We start from the raw sequence: 19959 nt of genomic DNA on the forward strand, positions 1-19959 counted from the left end.
CCTCCCCTGGCGCAACTTGAGGCCATTACCTCTTTTCCAGTCACTTGTTACTTGGGAAAAGAGGCCGAACTCTACCTCACTACAACCTCCCTTCAGGTAGTTGTAGAGAGCAATAAGGTCTCCCCTGAGCCTCCTGTTCTCCAGACTAAACCACCCCAGTTCCCTCAGCCGCTCCTCATTGTGGTTCCAAAACGTTTTCACAAGATTTTGTGCTTTTCAGGGTGCGAGGCAGCCACTTGGGAGGATTTTATGTGATTAGCGCAGGGAGCTCCCACCACACAAAGGTTTTTAAGTTGTTAGCCCTGGAGCACAATAACATCCAGGCAGATCAGGCAGACCCCCAGAACCTGTTCTCCCCTGCTGGGGATGGCTGCCCTGCCCACAAAAAGCAAAGAGCAAGTTTAGACTGAACAGAGATATTTTTGTTTTAGTAAGTGAAAGCAATGAAGATCTTCAGGCAAAGTTTTTATTGAAGTTGGTTTAAAACCGCTTCATGGCCGTCACATCGGGTCAGGCACTGGCAAAGGGTTGCAGGAGGCACAAGAAGGCCAATGTCTCCAGCCCTACAGGAGCAAATCCTCCTCCGTTAGCTTTCGCTTCAGCTTGCTGCCTCGCGGGCCCGCTAGGAAGACAGGCAGCTTCACCTCAGAGAAGCTGTCACCATCACCAAGCCCTGACCCAGAGGCTGGCTCTGCTTCCACCATGGTGTCGGACCCAGAGCCGGACTCCTCGTCCGAGAGAGGGAATATGTCACCCAGCTCCTGGTATCGCTTCATCCTGAAATGCAGAATGGCAGCGAGTTTATTCCAAATTAATTGTTTTGTTTATTATCTCTTAAGTGAGCATACAGAAGCCTCACATTCCCATGGGTGAGCCAACCTGTGGCAGGGCTGTTGAGACAGGAACACCAGACATTTTTGGATGCTTGCATTAACAGCAAGCATGTGACAAATGAACTTACAGGGACGGGTCTGCCATGGGAGGAAGGATCCTGTTGGCTCCACCAGTGGGCATGTAAAACCAGGGTCCTTTCTCTTCAATGCAGTTAGCAGACAAGGCGTCAGGTCGGCACCTCACTCTCTTGTACCTTGCCTTCTGCACAGGAGCACCTGATTGAATCAGCTGTGTGTTATTCACCAGGACTAGGACATCATTCACCAGGACTATTAACTTTATGAGTACCTAATAAAGCTTAAAGGAGTGGAAGAAAGCAATTTGTGTGGTCCTGTTTGCACAACCACCAAAAAATAAATTAACCCTGAAGACATTTTAAATGGCTACTGGTATCCTAAGTGATATCTTTGCTCTCAGAAACATCAGGTGCTTCTCACACATGACCACGGGAAGTCCACAGGAGTTAGGAATTAGAAAACCTCGTGGGAAACCACTGCCTCACACCGTCATCACAGTGGGGCTTATTCCCAGTTGGGGCATGGCATGACCGTAGGGGACCTGCGGGCTCAGCCACCTGCAGCTCTCCCCAAAGCTGATGGAGGTATCTCAGAATCCCCTGGGGACAAGCCACCCAGCAGAGAGCTGGCTCTTGGACCCTTCCTTTCTCCTTGGCTCCCACAAAGGTCAGAGCCGGCTCTGCTATGGCTTTGAGTGACCCAGCCCAGCCCCCTTAAGTTGAATGGGATGAGTTTTGGTGGGAAGGTCAGAAACTCAAGGTATGCCAAGAGCCGCCTGCCACGGGAGCACATTTTGGAGATTACATAGGCTCTTGCAGCACGGCACCAGATGAGAAATGATTCAGGTGTCTCCTAGATATGACTCAGTTGTGTAAACCTACAGTTGCAGTTCTGGTGCCCGCCAGCTACCTGACTGGGGCGGTCACTAAAAAGTGGGTCTTCAAAAAATACCAAAAGGAGAAAATAACGATTGCATAGTAAAGATAAAGACAGACATTTCATCCTTCCTCTTTGTCTCATGTAACTAATTTGTTCTGAAGCCTCCTGACACGTTCTCCCCCTGTTGGCACTTCAAACTATTTTTTTCTCAGTTTCCTGGGAATATCTTTCTGTAATTACACTTTTCTATTGCCCTATATATTGCTGTAATGTACTAGATGACTTTCAGCTACCTCCTACACTCTTCTGTAAGAGAAAAATGATCTTATGGGTATCATTTCCTGCTTCTTTTACAGCACATACCTTTTTCGTACTTATTTTCTTCTCATATTATTAAGAGGGTTTTTAATAACAACAGTGGCAACAAAATAAACAACTGCAGCTGAATAATTTGCAAATAACATACAAAAAGCAGGCCACAATCCCTCAGCCTAGTGGTAGATACCTAATGAAAGCCTGTCACTATCACAGCCTTGGTCTGGGAACAAATTATACTCTACATGCTTGAAAAGCACTTCTCTCTCACAAGAAATAAATCCAGAGGATGCATACCATCACGAATCAACATTTCCTTTTAGTTGTTTTAGTGCTGTGTGTTGCAATATTGTACTGAATAAACGTTTAATTTCCTCATACTTAGAGCTAGCTTCCTTTCCTGTCATCACAAGAAAGTAGACCATAGTAGTTATGACATGGGAACTCTTACATATTTTGTTTGTAACTACATAACTGAATAACAGTAGTAACTGGACCACTATGTTGGTTCAAAAAAAAACCCAACCCAAATTGAAATACATGGATTGAAAATATACAGCAATGTATTTTATAGTCTTTTTCTCATAGGGAAAAGGACACAGAAATGCTCCACTTACAAAAAGCACCTTTTCTTACCATTCCCCCTCCAGAAAATGAAATGTTAGCTAAACAGGTTTTCTGAGTAGAAAGAAGAAGGCCAGTTTGAAAAATTCAGAGACTCCCTATTCGGCCTACACTGCATAGCCCAGAAAGAGGATTACCGAGAGAACAACCGCCCTGTTTTACCTTGTGCTGTGTATCCCACAAAGAGGATTAAACAAATAGCCAGGAAAATCCTCCCATTACATCTGATAAGGAGCTGCATTTTGGCCGGCATCCCTCCACTCGCCACCAGCCTTCACCACAGCTTCACACTTCAGAAATATGATGGGGCAAGGAGATCAACTTTTAGAAAAGGTTTCCAAAACCTCAAACCCAACCCATAACCTGCGTCACTGCTTCCTGATTGACGGGAGTGGGACACGTACAGAAAACCCACAACACGCTGGCCTCCCAGCCTTCATCATGCAAGGAAAAAATCCCCACTGCCTTCGTCTCCAGTTTTGCCAGAAGAGAAAAGCAAACCTGGCACCAACCAGGCCGACTGAAGGTGTGTGCTGCTGGCAGCTTGTGGTGTGCGTGTGCATCCTGCCCAGCGCCTGCCTGATGCTCAGAGGGCTCCAGGGCATTTGCTGTTTCCTCTGGAGAGAAAAAGCAGCAGCACTTCATCTCAACCCAACTTTCAGTCAACTGCATTTTTACATTGGCACTGGCAGTGATTTTCCTGCTTCAAGCCCATGTCAGTCAACCAGGAAGGTTAGGAACTGGCTGCTTGCAGTCAGTGCGAGTTTCACGGGCTGGAAAATAATCTTCTTTCCAGAAAAGTAAACTATTTCTGGAATCTCATGGCAGGTTTGGTTTGTTGGTTGGTTTATTTTTTTAAAGCAAGATCTTAGATACTCGCAGCAGAAGTGAAAAATGTATTCATTTAGAGAATAAATGCTGGTAGAAATACATCGGCTCCCTTCTGAAAGGACAGCAGATTTGCTCAGCCAGATCATCACCAAGTGGTGCAAGCGTCTCAGGAAGCATGGCAAAGGTGGCTTCGTAAGAGGCCTGTCTGGAAAGTTATGAAAGCCCTTCCTAGATACATGGAAGCTGCCTTTCAGCTAGCTCATACCTTCTGCTTGCGTTTTAGTTGGGATTAAAAGAGACTTGAGTTCCCTTCAGAATAAATTACAAACAACAAGATGATTTAAGCAGTGGGGGGTTTTCTTAGTCATACCATTAGCTGCTGGATTAACTTGTGCACTGACGTGTGAGCCTAACGTGCTACTGGCACCTTCAGTGATACTGCAGCTGATAGTGTAAGTTGTCTGTGGTAAATCTATTTTTACACTGTGGAAAGTCCACGGAGGCCCCCAGTGGGGGTCTGAGCTGAGTGGTGACTCTCCTTGGGGCACAGCACTCTACCAAAACCCCACGAGTGGTGTAGGAGACCCCTCCAGTGGCTCCACTCTCCAGACTGGGATTCACCACCAGATTCAGGGATTGAGCTGTGTGAGATGTATTATGAATTTCTGCACATGGGGTATTTTCTGGCACAGGTAAAATAGAGGACTCAAACCAAGCAAGGACGGAAGGACTCACTTGCTGCGGTTAGTCCTAGCAGCCAAATTTTTGCTTTGTATTTTTAGCATCAGCTCATTTTTCTTTCTTTTTTTTTTTAAGGCGGTGCTCAGCATAAATAGGAAGCCATCAAACGTGGGGGGAGGCGATCAGCCTCCACCTGCTGAAGGCTGCGGAAACTGTCCCTACAATAACACCTCATTTTCTGCTGGTCACGGGCACACCCCAACCACTTCCACACCTCTCCAGCATGTGCAAACACCTCCCCATGTGGGAAAGCACCCCTCCACCAGCTATTTCTGCCCTTCCCACCAGCCCAGAGCTTTTTCCACTCCAGCACTGGAAGCCTCATGGGATGTAGCCAGAGCAGTGCCCACCAGTGGACATGTTTGTTGTGGGCCATGGATCCTGGAGGAGCGGGGGGAGCTGCTGGGGGTAGGTGGGAGTTGCAAAAGCCCTGTATCTGAAGGGGGATCTTGCAGAGCCAACTTATCTGTCGTGTACCATCAGCTGATGGGGGAACTTGTAGCACTGACAGTTTTGCCACACAGTTTTGCTGTTTTCTTGTGTCAGCATCGTGCCTCAGGAAGTGAGATTGCTTTACAATTGGTAACCATGGGAAGGCCAAAGCAAAATTTCCACTCTCCTGTCTCACGTACACCTGCATAATGGGGGCCTCAAGCCTGCAGGGAGTGTCAGCCTGTGCCCATCTTCTCCTGCCCTGATGCATTCTGCTGGTGCCAGCACCCCACTGCGCTTGGCAATCAAAGAGCTTTCCACCTTCCTATGAACGTGGAAATGATACCTTAGACATGGATCTGAAGCAATCTGGGATGAGCAAGTCTTAGGAGTAAAGTATGCCCTTTGCAGAGTGCCATGGGATACCTGAGGAACATTGTGCAATTATTTATGTCTCTCTAAAACACACAGGAGATAAAATGCAAGCAATCAGCACAAATTAAACAATCTCACCTTGAGCTAGAGGCCACGAACTGCTAAAAGTTAACAGGTTTTTTGTTTTTTTAAACAGAGAACAGCACACAAGCTATACTATATTGGAACATGCCATTGCATGACTTTCGGAGTTTAAGAGAAAGAGGGTTTTTTAAATCAAATATTTTAAATCCACAGAGGAGGGGACAGTCACCATACCTAGGTCAGCTACCTCAAATCTACCTTCTGTAAACTGCGAGAAAGATTCCTAGGGTAATACCCCTCTCGCATAGACCCTGTGTATATAGACTGGAAGATTAAATGCCCCAACAGAATAAGTCTATAAAAAGAAGAAAGTAAATGAGGAGCAGGTATTTGAGAACACAGCTCACTCCTGAAGCATTTCTTACAAATACTGCACTGAAGTGCTGCCATTATTTTCAATCAATCACATGCAAAGCAGATTAAGAGCTTTGCATTTTTCTAAGGCATTAATTTGGGGAGTGGGGGGCAGGCAGAGGAAGAGGCAGCTTCAGCACCGTGCACCCAGCCCCTTGACCAGAAACCCATACTCTTTGTTATGTACCTGAAAAATCTGGGAGTAGCCCTTAAATTCTAATAAACACTTCAAAATCTAAACTGATGAACTGCTCTTTAGTCATAATTCTTGGGGCTGTTTAATCTCACAGTTGGTTTCAGGAGTAACGACTAATTTAGTAACGTCACTGAATGGTGACCACACTGCAAGAGTGCCTGGTATGAGGACATCCATCCTGCTGTCAAGTACAGGGAATGCAGGAGGAAAAAAAAAAGATTCCCAGTGGGCTCATTTCACTAATCCAGAGTGGCATCAGGAGGGCGTTTCAGCCAATTCTTTGGTCGACGCCAACCCCTGCTTTGGTTTAGCTCAGATAAACTCTGATGAAACAGTTTGGTCCAGAGGAGCAGTCTGACACAGCCACTCTCTCTGCTGCTTTTCCTAGCCAGGCAGCACAGGTTTACTTTGCAGCCTGTATTTCCAACAAGCAGCCAGCCAGGCGATGGACTCCCATAGGTGCATGGGCACTCGCAGTCCCGGTGCTTATCAGCAAGGCACACAGGCAAGGTGGTATCTATCCAGAAGTGGGGTCCTGATAAGAAAGTTTCTCATTCGTAACTGCTTGGAAATCAGATAAACCGTAACTGCTGCAGGGTCACCCTGCTCCCAGGGGTCAGATTTTCCCCTACTCCAAGCAGTGGGAGCTCTGTCCTGGCTTCAGTGGGGATCTAGGCTGGCTCCTGCACCCCTCGAACACTGATGCCCAGCAGAGCAGCAAGGCCAGCAGCTGGCTGGAGCAGGCAGGAGTCCCAAAGCCCTGACTGCAATGCTCAGCTCTTTATTAGCTCTGCTGGGAAGGTGGAAATATGTATTTTGTATAGGTCACTGCTCTGGGCAGCAGCCAGTCCAGAAAAGGCCACATGTGTAATGAGCAGAGCTGGAAAAGGGAGTAGAGAGAATGATGGCAACAGAAAAAGAAAAGGTCAGACTGAGGAAAGGAGAAAGTGTCTGAATGGCAGCTGGGTTGACCATGAGGAGGGTTTTTTTTCCCCATCTTGTCTTTTGGGATGGCAGAAGAGGTTTCTTCCTTGACACTCGCTGCTGAGGTAGGACAACATCCCTTGGACCTGGACATCCAGCTGGCGCTGAGGACATTGGTCCATCTCAGAAAGTACCCATGACCTGCCCTGTTAAACACCCCAAAAATCACCCTGACTTCCCTCAGCAGTGAGCTCCCTTCCAGGCAGGCAGCTCAAGCAGATTTAGGATGCTTTCTGTCAGAAGCTCATGTTCAACCAACCAACTTTTGGGGCCTGAAAGCAAAACTATATCCTCTCTTAAAATAACAGAGGCCACACAGGGAGGGAGGTTTGAATCAGCTGTGGGCGATTTCTAAATCCAGCCCTGAGCAAAGATGAATTATTAGCCTGAATCATGTCTGAGCTCAGCACCTGGCCTTTTGTTTGCCTGTGTGCCTCAAGCATCATGGCATAGGCAGCAGGGCAGTACATGGCATCCCTCAGCTTCTCGTGCTGCCGCCTCTTGAATCTGAGGGCAGTATCAGGATCTGGCCCATGAAGATAAGATTTAGATCTTGCAAGAAATCATTAACATTTGTGTGCATCACATAGAAATCAGACATTCACTGCCATCTAGATCACACAGAAGAGCAACTCCTTATTTTTTCCCATGATGATGGTCAATAAGCACACAGGGAGAGATCTTCACTGGAAAGCCACAGCTGCATCAAGATCAAATGTAGACACTGACTGACAGGAAGCTGCCAAAAGCCTTTCCCCATCAGCAATCTCTCTTCTGCTAAAAACATTAATCAAGCAACAGGCCTGTCCTTCAGGAGGAAAAAGGCAGTTTTCCTTCATGCTGGGAGGTGCAATGCTTTCTGCTTCCATGTGCTGAAGCCTGGTGTAGTAGGAGGTTTTGGCTGGCAAATTCAGGACTACAGTTTAAAAGCGATAACTTGTAAAGATAGGACACAGGAACCGAACTCTGGTTTCTGATTAGGAAGGCAATTTCAGTAACCATCCTTCCTTCTTTAAAACCTCTTCCCAGAGTAGCATCAGCTCCACGGTGGAAGCACCCAGCCCTCGCTGGATAGCAGAGCAAGGGGGAAGGGAGTCCCCTCCACACAGGAGGTCACTGGGAAAACACCCCTAAAGGCACAAGGAATTAACTACAGAGAGAAGAGTGGTGGGACAAAGATGTTTTAAAAGCATACCCTGATGCCCTGTTCCCCCACTACTTCTCCAGGCATGTCTTTTCATTGCAAACCAGTTGGCATTTTTGCATATATAGCTGGTTTGAGCTCATTTACCTGGGTATTAGACACTTTTTTCCATAAGGTGGTTTCTGCAGCACAGGACAACCTCACAGCTAAGCAGTTTTTAGATGCTTTTTATCAGTCTTGGGCTCTTCCCCCATCCATCCATCCCAAGCAGCTCACCTTGCCTCCACTCCCTGCCTGAGTACAAACCTATTTCTAAGTACAAGCACCACCAGTGCCACAGAAAAACTTCACACTGTGTGTGGGGAGAAAGGGTATCAGTAAATTTAGGAAAATGAAAAGGAATAGGAAGCATGGATGCTCCTGTGGAGGTCTTCTCATGAACCAGATCCCCTTCTCCCTTGTGTAAAGTGGAGCCGAGCGGGTGTTCGGGCCACAGTTAACTAACCCTTTATCATCATTTTGTGATCTTTGCTGAGTAACGGGGAAAGAGGTGAAATTGCTTAGAGTAAAAGAAATTTCCTATCGACCAAAGGAGCTGGACATTTTTTGGATTCATCTCAACTAACCTTTCCAGCAAAGACTGCAGGGGTGAGGCCAGGACAGGCAGACCAGGGAGGTAGGACTCAGAAGACTTGCAGTACCTTGTGTCTTCATGGTATAGAGAGCAAAGTACCTCTTTCTACAAGCTCTATGTAACACCAGCAGCTTGGTGCCATGAGAAAAAATTAAGGCAAAACACAGGGACAAGTTAAAAAGGATTTGAGAGTTATTTGTCAAAAGTTCCAGATGTGGACAGCAGGGTGGACAGCAGTGTGTGACACTCATCAGCTCCAGGTGTCCATGCACAAACCATCGGTAGATGTTTGGGTGTTCAGAGTAAACTTCGGTGGCAAAAGATTATGTTGTTCTTTATTGCCAGCAGACCATGTGCTGGCAATTGGATCCAGCATCACATTTCTGTCTCCTTGTCTGTACCAGACACCACTTTTAGGGTGTCACTACCTCTGTTATTTAAAAGGTCCCAGCTTTCTGGTGAAGGAGGCTCTGGGTCCATCTGGTTGTATCCTCTCACGGGCTGCTATGAAACTTCTCTGGTGTTTGCTGAACCCACAGGCTATCCAGAGATGGGCTCCAGAAAAGCAAGAGGAATTTCATGGCCAAAACTCTGAGTAATTTGAGACCCTGCCTGGGAATCACTTGCTCTTGTCCAAGACACTTCAGGTACAGGAAATCATCTTGTTAATTCATTTCTTATTTCTTTCCCCACACACATTTCACCCACGGATCTCAGAGTAGCTGTCTGACGCAAGCTCCTCTGGTGCTTGTGCTCCTCTTACAGTGTTCAGTGACTAACACAGCTCACTCCACCACATGCCATCGTGATCTTTCACTCAATCACTCCTCCTGTTCCTCTTTGTTTCAGCAGAAAATTGCATTAAAAACTTCAAAAGCTGAAATCCTTGCGTCCTTGTCTGATGCCAACTAATAGGTCTCTTTCATGGAAAATATAAAAAGACTTTTTTGTGTGTGTACCAGATACCAAAATCTCCAGCACTAAACATTTCAAACATTGCTAAAACCACCTGAATTATTGAAGTCTTTGGTGTTAAGACACCACATTATTAATTTCTTCTCCCGAAACAAACACTCAATACCATGGACATTTTCTGCTTGAAGGGAAGTAATGTGTTTGCAAAGTGTGCTGTGTTTAGTATCCCAACACTCCAAAAGTCTCTCTGAAACATTGTCCACACCTTCAGTTGTAAAGACACAGTTGTACAACGGTTTTGGAAAAAAGGCAGCCAGACAAATAATCCTCATCAGGAAACAACTAACTGTTCGTACATGTACCCATGACTAGGAGGAGCTAGAAACCACCAGCCAAAAAGCAAAACTAAAAAGTGATCGCAGACACTTTGGACAGAGTTCCTGGGAAGTAATTAAAAATTGTCAAACCAAATTTAAAATCTGCAATAGTCATCTATGGTGAGCTCTAAAGCAGACAAAGATGTTGCAGCTGAAGAGGAAAGAAAGTTGACAAACGCTTCTCACCACAACTTTATGCCCTTGATTTTAACGTAACAGTCTTCAGATTTTTAACTTCAAGTCTACAGCAGGGTTGTCCTCCTGCACTGCCAGTCTAGCTGTGTCGTCCTTCACGGGACTATTTCTGGGCATCTTATAATGAAAAGTTCCACAGAAAACGTGTAGGTAACTCCAACTATCTCAGTCTTTTAAAAGAAATACAAGAAAATCTCATCTTTGCACTCTCAGTGCTGAGCAAAAACAGCAAACTAAACTGAGATGTGCAAAAAAGATCATCTTGTTTCTCCTTGTCTGGTGTCTAGTTTAATCAGGCTCCTGCAGCATTTCTGGATGTGGAAGTGCAGCAGCAATCACACTCAGTGCAAGCACTGGACTGATACATTGATACATCTCTATTTTGCACACAGAGAAGGAAAGCATCCGCCTCACCAGGACCGTGCGAGTCTGCTGGGGCAGGACCAAAACTCCAAAACCAAGGAGCTTTCATGCAGGTGAACAGAGTGAACCAGGCAGGGACCTTTTGCTTTTGCCACATCGAGGCAGCAACCGCCACTGGCTGGTCCCCCTTCGCCAGCTCGAGGCACCACCCGCCACTGGCTGCTCCCCTTGCAACACGCTTTCCTGCTGCAAATGGGAAGTGAGGGCTCACTTCTACCCACTTCCCCTGGTATTTCAGCTGGCTTAGAGGGGGGAACAGCAAAGAACACAGCTGTCGCCTCCTGCTGCTCTCCTGCAGTCTGGTGCTCTCAAGGGGAAAAAAAAGAGAAAGAGCCTCCTTCGATGGGCTTTAGGGAGGGACAAAGAACAAGGCACTGCTTTGTCTCCTGAAATATTTAAGCACAGCACAACCTTGTAATTGCCCCATTTTGCAACAGCTACCATGTTTCTAGTTGGCATGAGAATTAAAAGCATTCAAATTAATACAAAACTTTGGGTTTAATCAAACTTAATTAATTCTTGTATTATGCACTATGTGAAGAACACCAATTATAGCCTCTGAGTTCAGATCTCATACTCAATACAAATTCTGCACAAACGTGGGCTTCTTGTAAACCTCACTGCTGAGTAAGGTTTAAAAAACAGAACAACAGAAAGGAGGTTTCAGTTGTAAGATTTTTTTGCCGTACAAAAAGAAATAGAAACACAGGTTAAATGGAGTTCATGGGAACCTAATCTTTAATTAATCTTTGAAATAAATGTCTGACCTCACACATACTTTACAGTTAAAACTCAACATTCCCAAAGGGAGCTTTGCCACCTAATCCAACAAGCTCCCCACCTCCTCTTTTTGAAAAAAAAAGGATCCCACTAAATACACAGCCTCACGTAAGTTCACTCTCTCGTATCATTCAGGTGTCCTTAAAAAGACATGTGTCAAAAGAACTTCAACATGATCTGTTGTGCTGGGCATCTGGCATAATATAGTAAAATGTGGTGGCAGTTTCGAATGTTCAGTATAGAAGATGAAGAACTGGCATCATTGGTTTCTGTAACTCTGTGTGCATTTACATGAAATGTATTTACATTTACTGTACTGCATGGTTTATAAGAAGAGCAGCAAATCTGAAGCTTTGAAGAGAGAGGTCTCCAAACCATACCACCAACCACACAGCCGTGTTGAGAAAGCTCCTCTCTCTCTTATTTCCAGGCCTTCTTAATTATGGATCTGCTGATCTCTCAGTAGGATTTCAGTGAATTCAGCGTGTTCCTCTGCACACAACTGCTGGATAAAAGAGACACATCACCCTGCACTTCACTCAGCTTTGCCTACACTGCAGGTAACTTAATGCTCCTGTCAGACCAGTGCTTGAAGGATATGACAGGAAAAATTACAAAGTTAGTTTGTATGCTGGGATAACCCACAATCTATTGATGCTCAATTACAAGTAAACTTAACCCAAAGAGCCAAACCTTGCTCTTAAATATTTGCTCAAAGGCCCTCAGTGTTGGAATACTGAAGTATAAAAAAAATCCCAAAACAAAACAAAATCAAAGAAAAACCAAACATCTGTTGCTGCCCTTTACTTGAGTGTGAAGCTTAAAGTTAATAGGAAAAAAGTAACTTTCAAATTGTAAGTTCATGGTAAGAATGCACACTAGCTTTAACTGAAATCATAGGTAAAAATAATGTGCAATACAACCCACCGAGAACTGTTTCACTGTGAAACTATGGGCCACCCTACCTTCAGGCCATGGGGAGAACTGAATTAAAGATCTGACAGCAAAAAAGAAACTCCTGAGGCCTGACCTGACAATTATTCAGTAAAACAGAAACAAGACACACACGCATATGCACACACTCTCTCCCTTATTCTATATGCACGCCAGTGGCTGGTCTAGTTTTGAGGTTTGCTGTCTCTCATTTCCAGGACCCATCTGTTGGCTTATTTGTTTGTGGTTAGAAGTCTCCTGCAGAGAATTCTGCAAGCTAGGGATTTTTACCACACGTTTAACATGTACATGCTTCCTTGCTTGCATACGCTTCCCCCGCACGCCCTCCAAACTTACGTCATTTTTTCCCCTCTTGTTTTCTTTCATTTTCCAGAAGAGTCCAGTTGTTTTAACTATTCTCCTTCAATGCCCTCTATTGCTGTCAATATCTTCTCATGACAGTGGTAAGACTGCTGGAGCCCAGGGTAGGACACTAGTGCACACCTCAGCCCCTTGTCACTTCCTTTTTCCCTGGCATTTCTGATTGTGTTCTCTTAATGTATGGTTGGACAACGTGTTCAGCCTACATTTTATCTGTAACAGGTCACGGTTCATAATCCTTCTGTGGACACCAGAAATACAAAGACAACCTCTGTGTACATTTTGGGTCAGATAGGCAGCCTCGCCTTCCATAAAGAGTAAATAGGTGGCTAAATTAGATCAAGACAATGGTAACAGGTTGTGTAAGACCAGGAATGTTATCAGCTTTATCAGAGAAGTCAGCAGTCAATGGCACACAGGCAGATTTTGAATACTGCCTCAGCAGCACTGGGATCTGCAGCAGCTTCAGAGAGGTCCTCATTTCAGCTCCTGCTAAGACAACATCTGGGCTCCCTGACCACCACAATGTGAGAAGCCATCTTTGGCATCCCAGGCCTGTAAGCTGTATTTAGCAACTGTTTGGAACACTAGAGCATAGCACCTCTAAACTGAGAATTCTCTAAGTGTAGTAAGAGCAGGGTATCTGCTCCCTTCACAAGCAAGAGATTTTGCTTCTGGCACTTTGATTGCTCACATGTTTTTACCGAAGATACTCGCGTGGAAATACTTTTACAACTATTTATTTTGACCGAAGTTGTAATGCGTGTAGTATCTTAGTAAGATACAAGGAAACAGAATTCTAAGGACTCTGAAAAAAATGTTTAGCCAAGTAGTCCATTTATTGAGCTTCTATCAACTAGATTTTGATTAACACGGGGAAAAAAAGAAAACACTGAGTAACATACGAAAAGAAATATTGAAAATAACAAAGTTCCCTTCTTTTGGATAAAGTTTTCTGGGGACAAATGTTAGAAGACATAAAACATTCTAGCTGGAAGAACGTGCCTCAGGTTTCTTAGAAAAAATTTTGCTGGAGAAGCATTCTCTTAAAAGAAAGAATCTTCATACAGTACTAAACCTAGAAACCAAACCATATGCTGAAGGAAAAAAATCTTAGGGAGAAAAGGTTTATATTTACATACAGGACAAACAACACAAAGCATTAGCTGGACATTCACTTTACATTTAAAGTTTATACCATTAGTGTGGGTGAACAGGAGAAATCTGAGTTTTTACACAAAGTTATACTACTGCAGGCTCTAGATGGACTCCCAAACTGTAGGCATCTTGGTTCTATCAGTACAGAACTTGTCCCACAGCACTGGTTTGTACAGATATTATTTTAATAGTGCATATTTCCTTCAAGGCAAGTATTTATATAAATGGACACAGTTTTGCTCTTAGTCTCTCCATTTTTGTTGGAAGAAGACCCACCATCTCCTTACTGAGTTCTAGTTCAGTTTCAATGGCACGGACAGCATCTGGGTACTTCTCACAATAGTCTACCAGAAATGTGTAATATTCCAATGATGTCTGCATATTTTCCAGTTGCTTTTTGCTATCTGAAGTAATAAGCTTACCATATAGTCGTGCAATATGAAATTTAGCCACCATAGCAGGACGAAGAACATCTTCCTTGAGCACTTCAGGAAACACCTTATCTGGGTTTCTCAAAGAATCTAAGAAGAGTTCATAATATTTGATTGCAAACTGAGCCAGAGAATTAATTTTTTTAATTGTGTGGGAGTCTAGCTCCTCTAGCCTGTTACCAATAGCTACCTTTAAATCCATCATCTTATAATAGGTGTCAGCTAGTTCAAACTGAAGCTGCCTACTGATCAGTAGATAGTACTGTGGATTCAATTCTGAGCATATAGGCTCCAGCATGTCTATTCTACGCTTGTGCATTTTGCAGCGCCTCTCATAGTCTTCTTCAAAGAAAGCAAGTACCTTAAACAAAGCACTGTGATCCTGAACAATTTCAATATGGTCAGTAACATAACCATCAACCTGAAAGAACTCTTTTGCTTCCTGAACATAGTTCTGACCAACTAGGAAGATTTCTCTGGCTTCTTGAAAATCTAAAGGATATACACTGCTCACTTTCTCTTCCATGGCTAAGACAGAGTCACATATATCACTCATCCCAAAAAGGACAGCTTTTTTTCTGCCTTTCTCTTTTTCATCCTCTTCTTTTTTCCTTTGGGCTTTAAGTTCCAATTGCCTGTCTGGATCCAGCTCTCCTATATTATCCTGAAATGACAAAGCATATTAATTAAAAATGCACGTGGCTTACAAAGAGAGACTTACACTGAATCATATTATTTATGAGTTACCTTTGAAATATAAACAAGACAGCCACAAGACAGAAGAGTAGAGGCACTGCCATATTAGACTTTATAATCACAAAAAATCATGTAAACTACAGTCTCTATTCTGTAAAATCCTAAGACTTAAAATAATCTAGTCTTCCTACCCTGTGTGACAATATAGCCAAAACAATAAATGTAAAGCCCAGAAACCCTAGTTCTGCAAAGTATTTCAGCACATGCCGAGTTTTAAATATTCAAATGAATGCTTAAACGAATTAAATGAATGCTTGAATGAATCAAATGCTAGAATGAGAACACCAGTACACAAAACTGTTCCATATTAAGATGATGTTCTTACTAGCAGCTAAATAAGAAGTAATCTGCCAAATCAAGCTGCAAGAAAATGCAGCAGAGGAGAAAAATCTGCCAAGTTGCTGTATAAGCAGCGCACCGATCACACTACAGAGCTGATCTCCTATCAGTGCTTATTTCTAAGTGCTGCACTGAAGTCAAAACATACTGTGAAATGCTACAGTGCAAGCAGCCATTGTATCATTCATTGGGCAATTATTCTTTACTTACTACCAACTATGAATTGATTTCTGTTACAAACATCAAAATATAGTTTGTCTGCTTTTAAACAATGACAGCTACAGATTTTTGGTTACCTCAAGTAATTTCTGAGCACTTTGCAGAAGATTCAGGCAATACTTAATCCAGCACCTCGCAATTTCAGCTTTTCTCTGTCGAAGGTCCTGTTGGTCTTGCTCCGTTTCATCTATTGAATGGACATAAACACATAAAAACTTTTAAGAGAACTCAAGCACTCCAGCAAGCTCAAATGTTACAAGCAAAGAATACGTTATTTTTATCTAATTAATATTTCCTCATGGTTAGACAGAAATATGTTCTCCATGTCAGTTTATATAGTAATTCTGTGAACTGTCATTCTGGTAGGAACCATTTAGATGAACATAAATTCTTCATGCATGAATTCTTAAACAAACAAACAAAAAAAAAAGATCATAATGTATGTTTCAGATGACCTTTGATCTTGAAGATGTTTTACTAGAAAAGGTTTTCACATCTCTTTGTAACAAGAGCAAGAAATCAGGATAATGCATTTTCTGTGATTCAGCTGCCTGCCAATTGTTTCTCACGGCATCTGTATTGCAATAGGCCCCAGACTTGCTACAAAAAATGGGAACAAAAGTAAGGGAAACTGCCTTTGATTAATCTACATGGTACTAACATAAGATTTATTAGCTCTATAACTTGAGTATTTTTCTCCCCACTGTCATAAGTAGCAGCATTGCTGATGTCTCAAGATAGTATTTTCAGAAACCAAATGGATCTCAGAGAAAACTCATTTCCCAGTGTCTAGGCAGAGGGCAGCGAGTTTGCTAACAATGCAGGGATGCTAACATTCATGTTCACCAAATAAAAAGCCATCTTTAGACTTGGATCCATCATGTTCATTATCTTTCATTAGAGTCAATCCAGTTGTTCTTATTATGGAAATAAGAACTGTTGCTAAATTATGAAAAGGCACCTTTACTAAATACCTCTGTATTTGTTTATATTCCGATTAACATGATAAAACGAATGTGCTTGAGAGTGGCTAACACTGACTGTGCATTAACCTTACTATAAGTTAGGACTTTCTGCATAATGATCTTCAAGTCCGCAGCCCAGCTCTCAGTACAGTGAAAAGGAAGGGAAAATAGGATGTTTACTCCATTGAAACAAACACAAATATCACTGCTCCTATTTGGTGCAGAAGGAAGTTAAGATAGAAGAAGTTATTTGACCTGACCAAAAATCACACAAGAAATCTATAAAGGACAATTAAAAATAGGACTCTTATCTATGACTTCCCATCTTGCACCTGAATTTGAGACTGTAACTAACTGTATGTTTCTACACACCTACCAAAAAAATAACCTCATTTACTGGCTTAAGCATCATATTAATGAACTCTGACAACTGCGCAGTCAGGTAGCTATGGAAGCCCATAAACACTGATTCAGACCTACTACTGAAATTTTTGTAATACACTGCTTTCAAACAGGCTAACAGATCCACATAAACTGACTCAACAGTCTTCTTTCACTGAAACTAAAAAGCTTTTGGAAATCATCCTCGAAGTACTTCAATAATAAGACAGGCAACTGCATAGAATCCTTATTTCTGAGCTAAGAGAAATACTAAAAGCAATTAAATTAATGTACCGTCACTGAACTTCGATTAAATAAAATTCAGGTATGTCTATTCAGGTTATATTTTAACCTGAAATAACAACATTAGTGGATTAAAGAGCTTGTGTTGAAAATGGCTCAAGCCATTTGAAGTTAAATCTGACTTTGAACAGTGAATATATTGGTTATGAATTAACAGAGGGGCTACCCTGACTACTTGCTCACTCTCCACAAGTTAAAGCTCTATTGATTTGAAACTTTCAGTTGCCCAAGACACAGAATGTAAAAGGCTGTGCTGTAGAAAAGCAAAGACTAAGCCCAGAACAGAGGACTGATACAATCATCTAACCACAGATCCCTAAAACTGTGGTTGGTTTTCTGCAGGTTTCTCTTACTGATCTTCACACTGAACCTCAGAGTTGTTCCTTTGCATCAATACCCAAAACAACAAGAAGGGGAGCTACAACTCTAAAAATAACTGCTAATGAAGCTGCAGCATCCAGCAACAAAAGACAATACAAGTTATCTTCCGGATTTGGGTTTTTTAAATGCTGTGTTTCCCTCCCTCTTTTAAAACTATTCCCAAGAAGCATTTGGTTTAGTTCACTTGAATCATTGCCCTCTGATGACTGAGAAGCAAAGGAAAGCTGCATTTCAGCACATGTACAAGGACAAATGGATGAACAGTGACACTGCCACTACTGAAATGGATATACTGGTTTAAAATTTCGCTTTTATTCTGGCACACTTTCTGAAACACCAGCAACAAGCTCTTGAGTTTTTCTCATAGGGTTTACTCAATAGCCAGTCTTAAGCTGCCGCAGCAGCAGCTCTTCAGAAACATTCCACTTTACTGCTAACTAAAAAGATAAGCTTAGTACATATTGCTAGACTTCATTTTTAAACATTATGTATCATGACTTTGCAACATTTTATTCAAAACTTTTATATGAACTTACTGTCTTCAGCAGATGGCACCTGTCCAGCTTGGCTAAAGATGACACTGGCTGCTGCTAAACAGTGTCGGGACTCCATAAAACATTGCTAAGAGAAAAAGAAATGGCAGCATTTATGACTGGTATAAGCAGCCCAAGCACTGCTCTCAGCTTGGATAAATCCCTCTCCTCAGATAGTAAAGATAAACGAATACAAGTGAAATCAGAGAACCAAGAGGCTCTGGAGTGCTCTCTTCCCATGCACTGGAAGGAGAGAGACAATTTTTCCACATCCACTACCGAGTACAGTATTTTCTAACCAACTATTTTCTCTCTCTGACAGCCACAATAGCAATTGTGCTTTTAATATTGGACAAACATACTGTAAACATTCTCACTGTACTGATGTATGCTACTGTCACTTCCTTGTGGTAAAGGAAGTGATGTCTTGTGGTAAAGATTGTATCATGGGCTTTTAGTCGGAAAGAGACAGACACATAAGTCAACATTATGAGTCAGATTTAGATTCCTTTACTCATATTTGGCAGTGCATTGTTTAATGATTAGTGCTATCAAAGCATCAAATTACACTGGCTTAGGAATGGCAGAATTCTTTTAAGCATCAGAAAAGAGCATCTGAATAGTCTGGAATATAGAAATTCCTAAATAAAGATGAAGCATTTTGTAACACAGTAGATTATTTAGAGTCAACACAGACTCAAGACGGAAGCATACAGATACCATCTCACATACTTTAATGTTCACATAGGCTCAAACAAGTCTTAAGCATGTGCTAAGGTACAAAGGACATTAATTTATAGGAAATACACAACGTGCAATACCTTCACCCTCAGATGGTTTTTGTTTTAAACTCTTTATTTTAAGAAACCAATACAAGAAACAATTTAAAAGTTATTATAACCTTAAAGTTTTACTTATAAACATCATGTTACATAACTGCTGATACTTGATTAACTATGGAGCTTTTCTTAAGCCTACACCCCTGCTCATTTTTCCTACTGCCATCACACCACCACAGGAAAGCCACCACGTCCTCTTCAGAAAAAACTAACAGATGTTTCATGTCAGAAGACAACTCGTAGTTTGATAGGAGCACATTTTTAGTTCAACATAGAGTCCTGCCACAAACAGCTGTTTAAACAATTCTTATTTGATAGTTTATGATATAATTACAACAGAAAAACATTAGGTATATTACCTTAGAGAGATAGTACTGTGACAAAGTAGCAGCATTGAGTGCCCATTCTACTGGGTGGTAGCCACAATACTCAAGCTGTCGTTTAAGAGTAGTATGGCAATACTGAGCAGCCTTCTCAATCATCTCCAGGTGTTGGTAGACTTGTGCCAGATAATACAGAGTATGCGTATAGGCTTTTTCAAATCTGGAAAAACAACAGTATCTTTATATTTCATCTCCCACCCTACCTCTCCCCTTTAAATACATCCTCATAAATTTTAAAAAGTAACGATAGTGTAGGTATGCTGCTACACACCCACCTTTTGGATCTTTCTTGGTCTGTAAGTTTTTCTTCTTCTGCCATAAAATGTTCACTGGGATCCAGGGGAGGATTTCCATCCTGCAAGAATACGTGATATACTTTTTTACCTTCTAACATAGTGCTCCCTCTTCTGGCTGCAGATTGATTTATCGTTTTTCAATCCCAAATTCAACAAAACTTCACATAACACATCTACACCTATCTCAGTGTCACAACTCTTGAGCAATTCCACAAAACTCAGGAGATCTAGAGAATGAAAGCCACAATTCCATATAGAATTACAAAGTTTTCAGCTTGTAGAAGGCTTCTGCTTATATACTTTAAAGCAATGCATGCTGTCAGCACCAGAAATATTCAACCTGAATTCTACAGGGCTATAATTTTCTTTATTTTGTACAACATCATAATGACTTTTAAAGCATCAAT

At 42.4% G+C, this 19959-nt stretch overlaps 2 protein-coding genes across 2 annotated transcripts; both read right to left on the reverse strand.

Moving 5' to 3' along the window:
• Positions 1 to 450: 450 nt before the first annotated feature.
• On the reverse strand, positions 451 to 3018 carry SRGN (serglycin). Its single transcript, XM_010019102.1, has 3 exons — positions 2892 to 3018; positions 962 to 1109; positions 451 to 777 (listed from the first exon to the last, which is right to left on the reverse strand). The coding sequence occupies exons 1-3, from the start codon at positions 2980 to 2982 to the stop codon at positions 564 to 566; spliced, it is 453 nt and encodes a 150-aa protein (XP_010017404.1). The 5' UTR covers positions 2983 to 3018; the 3' UTR covers positions 451 to 563.
• Positions 3019 to 13388: 10370 nt separating this feature from the next.
• KIAA1279 (KIAA1279 ortholog) lies at positions 13389 to 19650 on the reverse strand. The gene is made up of 5 exons (XM_010019113.1): positions 19532 to 19650; positions 19233 to 19416; positions 18038 to 18122; positions 15549 to 15658; positions 13389 to 14821 (listed from the first exon to the last, which is right to left on the reverse strand). Exons 1-5 carry the CDS (start codon positions 19648 to 19650, stop codon positions 13943 to 13945), a joined length of 1377 nt encoding a protein of 458 aa, XP_010017415.1. The 3' UTR covers positions 13389 to 13942.
• Positions 19651 to 19959: the final 309 nt, after the last annotated feature.

This window comes from Nestor notabilis, unplaced genomic scaffold (assembly GCF_000696875.1).
Source record: "Nestor notabilis isolate BGI_N333 unplaced genomic scaffold, ASM69687v1 scaffold6380, whole genome shotgun sequence".
In the NCBI taxonomy this organism is placed as follows: Eukaryota; Metazoa; Chordata; class Aves; order Psittaciformes; family Psittacidae; genus Nestor; species Nestor notabilis.

Coding starts and splice junctions, on each gene's coding strand:
- SRGN (XM_010019102.1), bottom strand. CDS start 2,982: ATGCCGGCCAAAATGCAGCTCCTTATCAGATGTAATGGGAGGATTTTC. Junction 1,110..2,891: donor TGTGGGATACACAGCACAAG/GTAAAACAGGGC, acceptor TGATTCAATCAG/GTGCTCCTGTGCAGAAGGCA. Junction 778..961: donor CCCATGGCAGACCCGTCCCT/GTAAGTTCATTT, acceptor TCTGCATTTCAG/GATGAAGCGATACCAGGAGC.
- KIAA1279 (XM_010019113.1), bottom strand. CDS start 19,650: ATGTTAGAAGGTAAAAAAGTATATCACGTATTCTTGCAGGATGGAAAT. Junction 18,123..19,232: donor CACAGTACTATCTCTCTAAG/GTAATATACCTA, acceptor TTTTTCTCTTAG/CAATGTTTTATGGAGTCCCG. Junction 14,822..15,548: donor GTGCTCAGAAATTACTTGAG/GTAACCAAAAAT, acceptor TTGTCATTTCAG/GATAATATAGGAGAGCTGGA.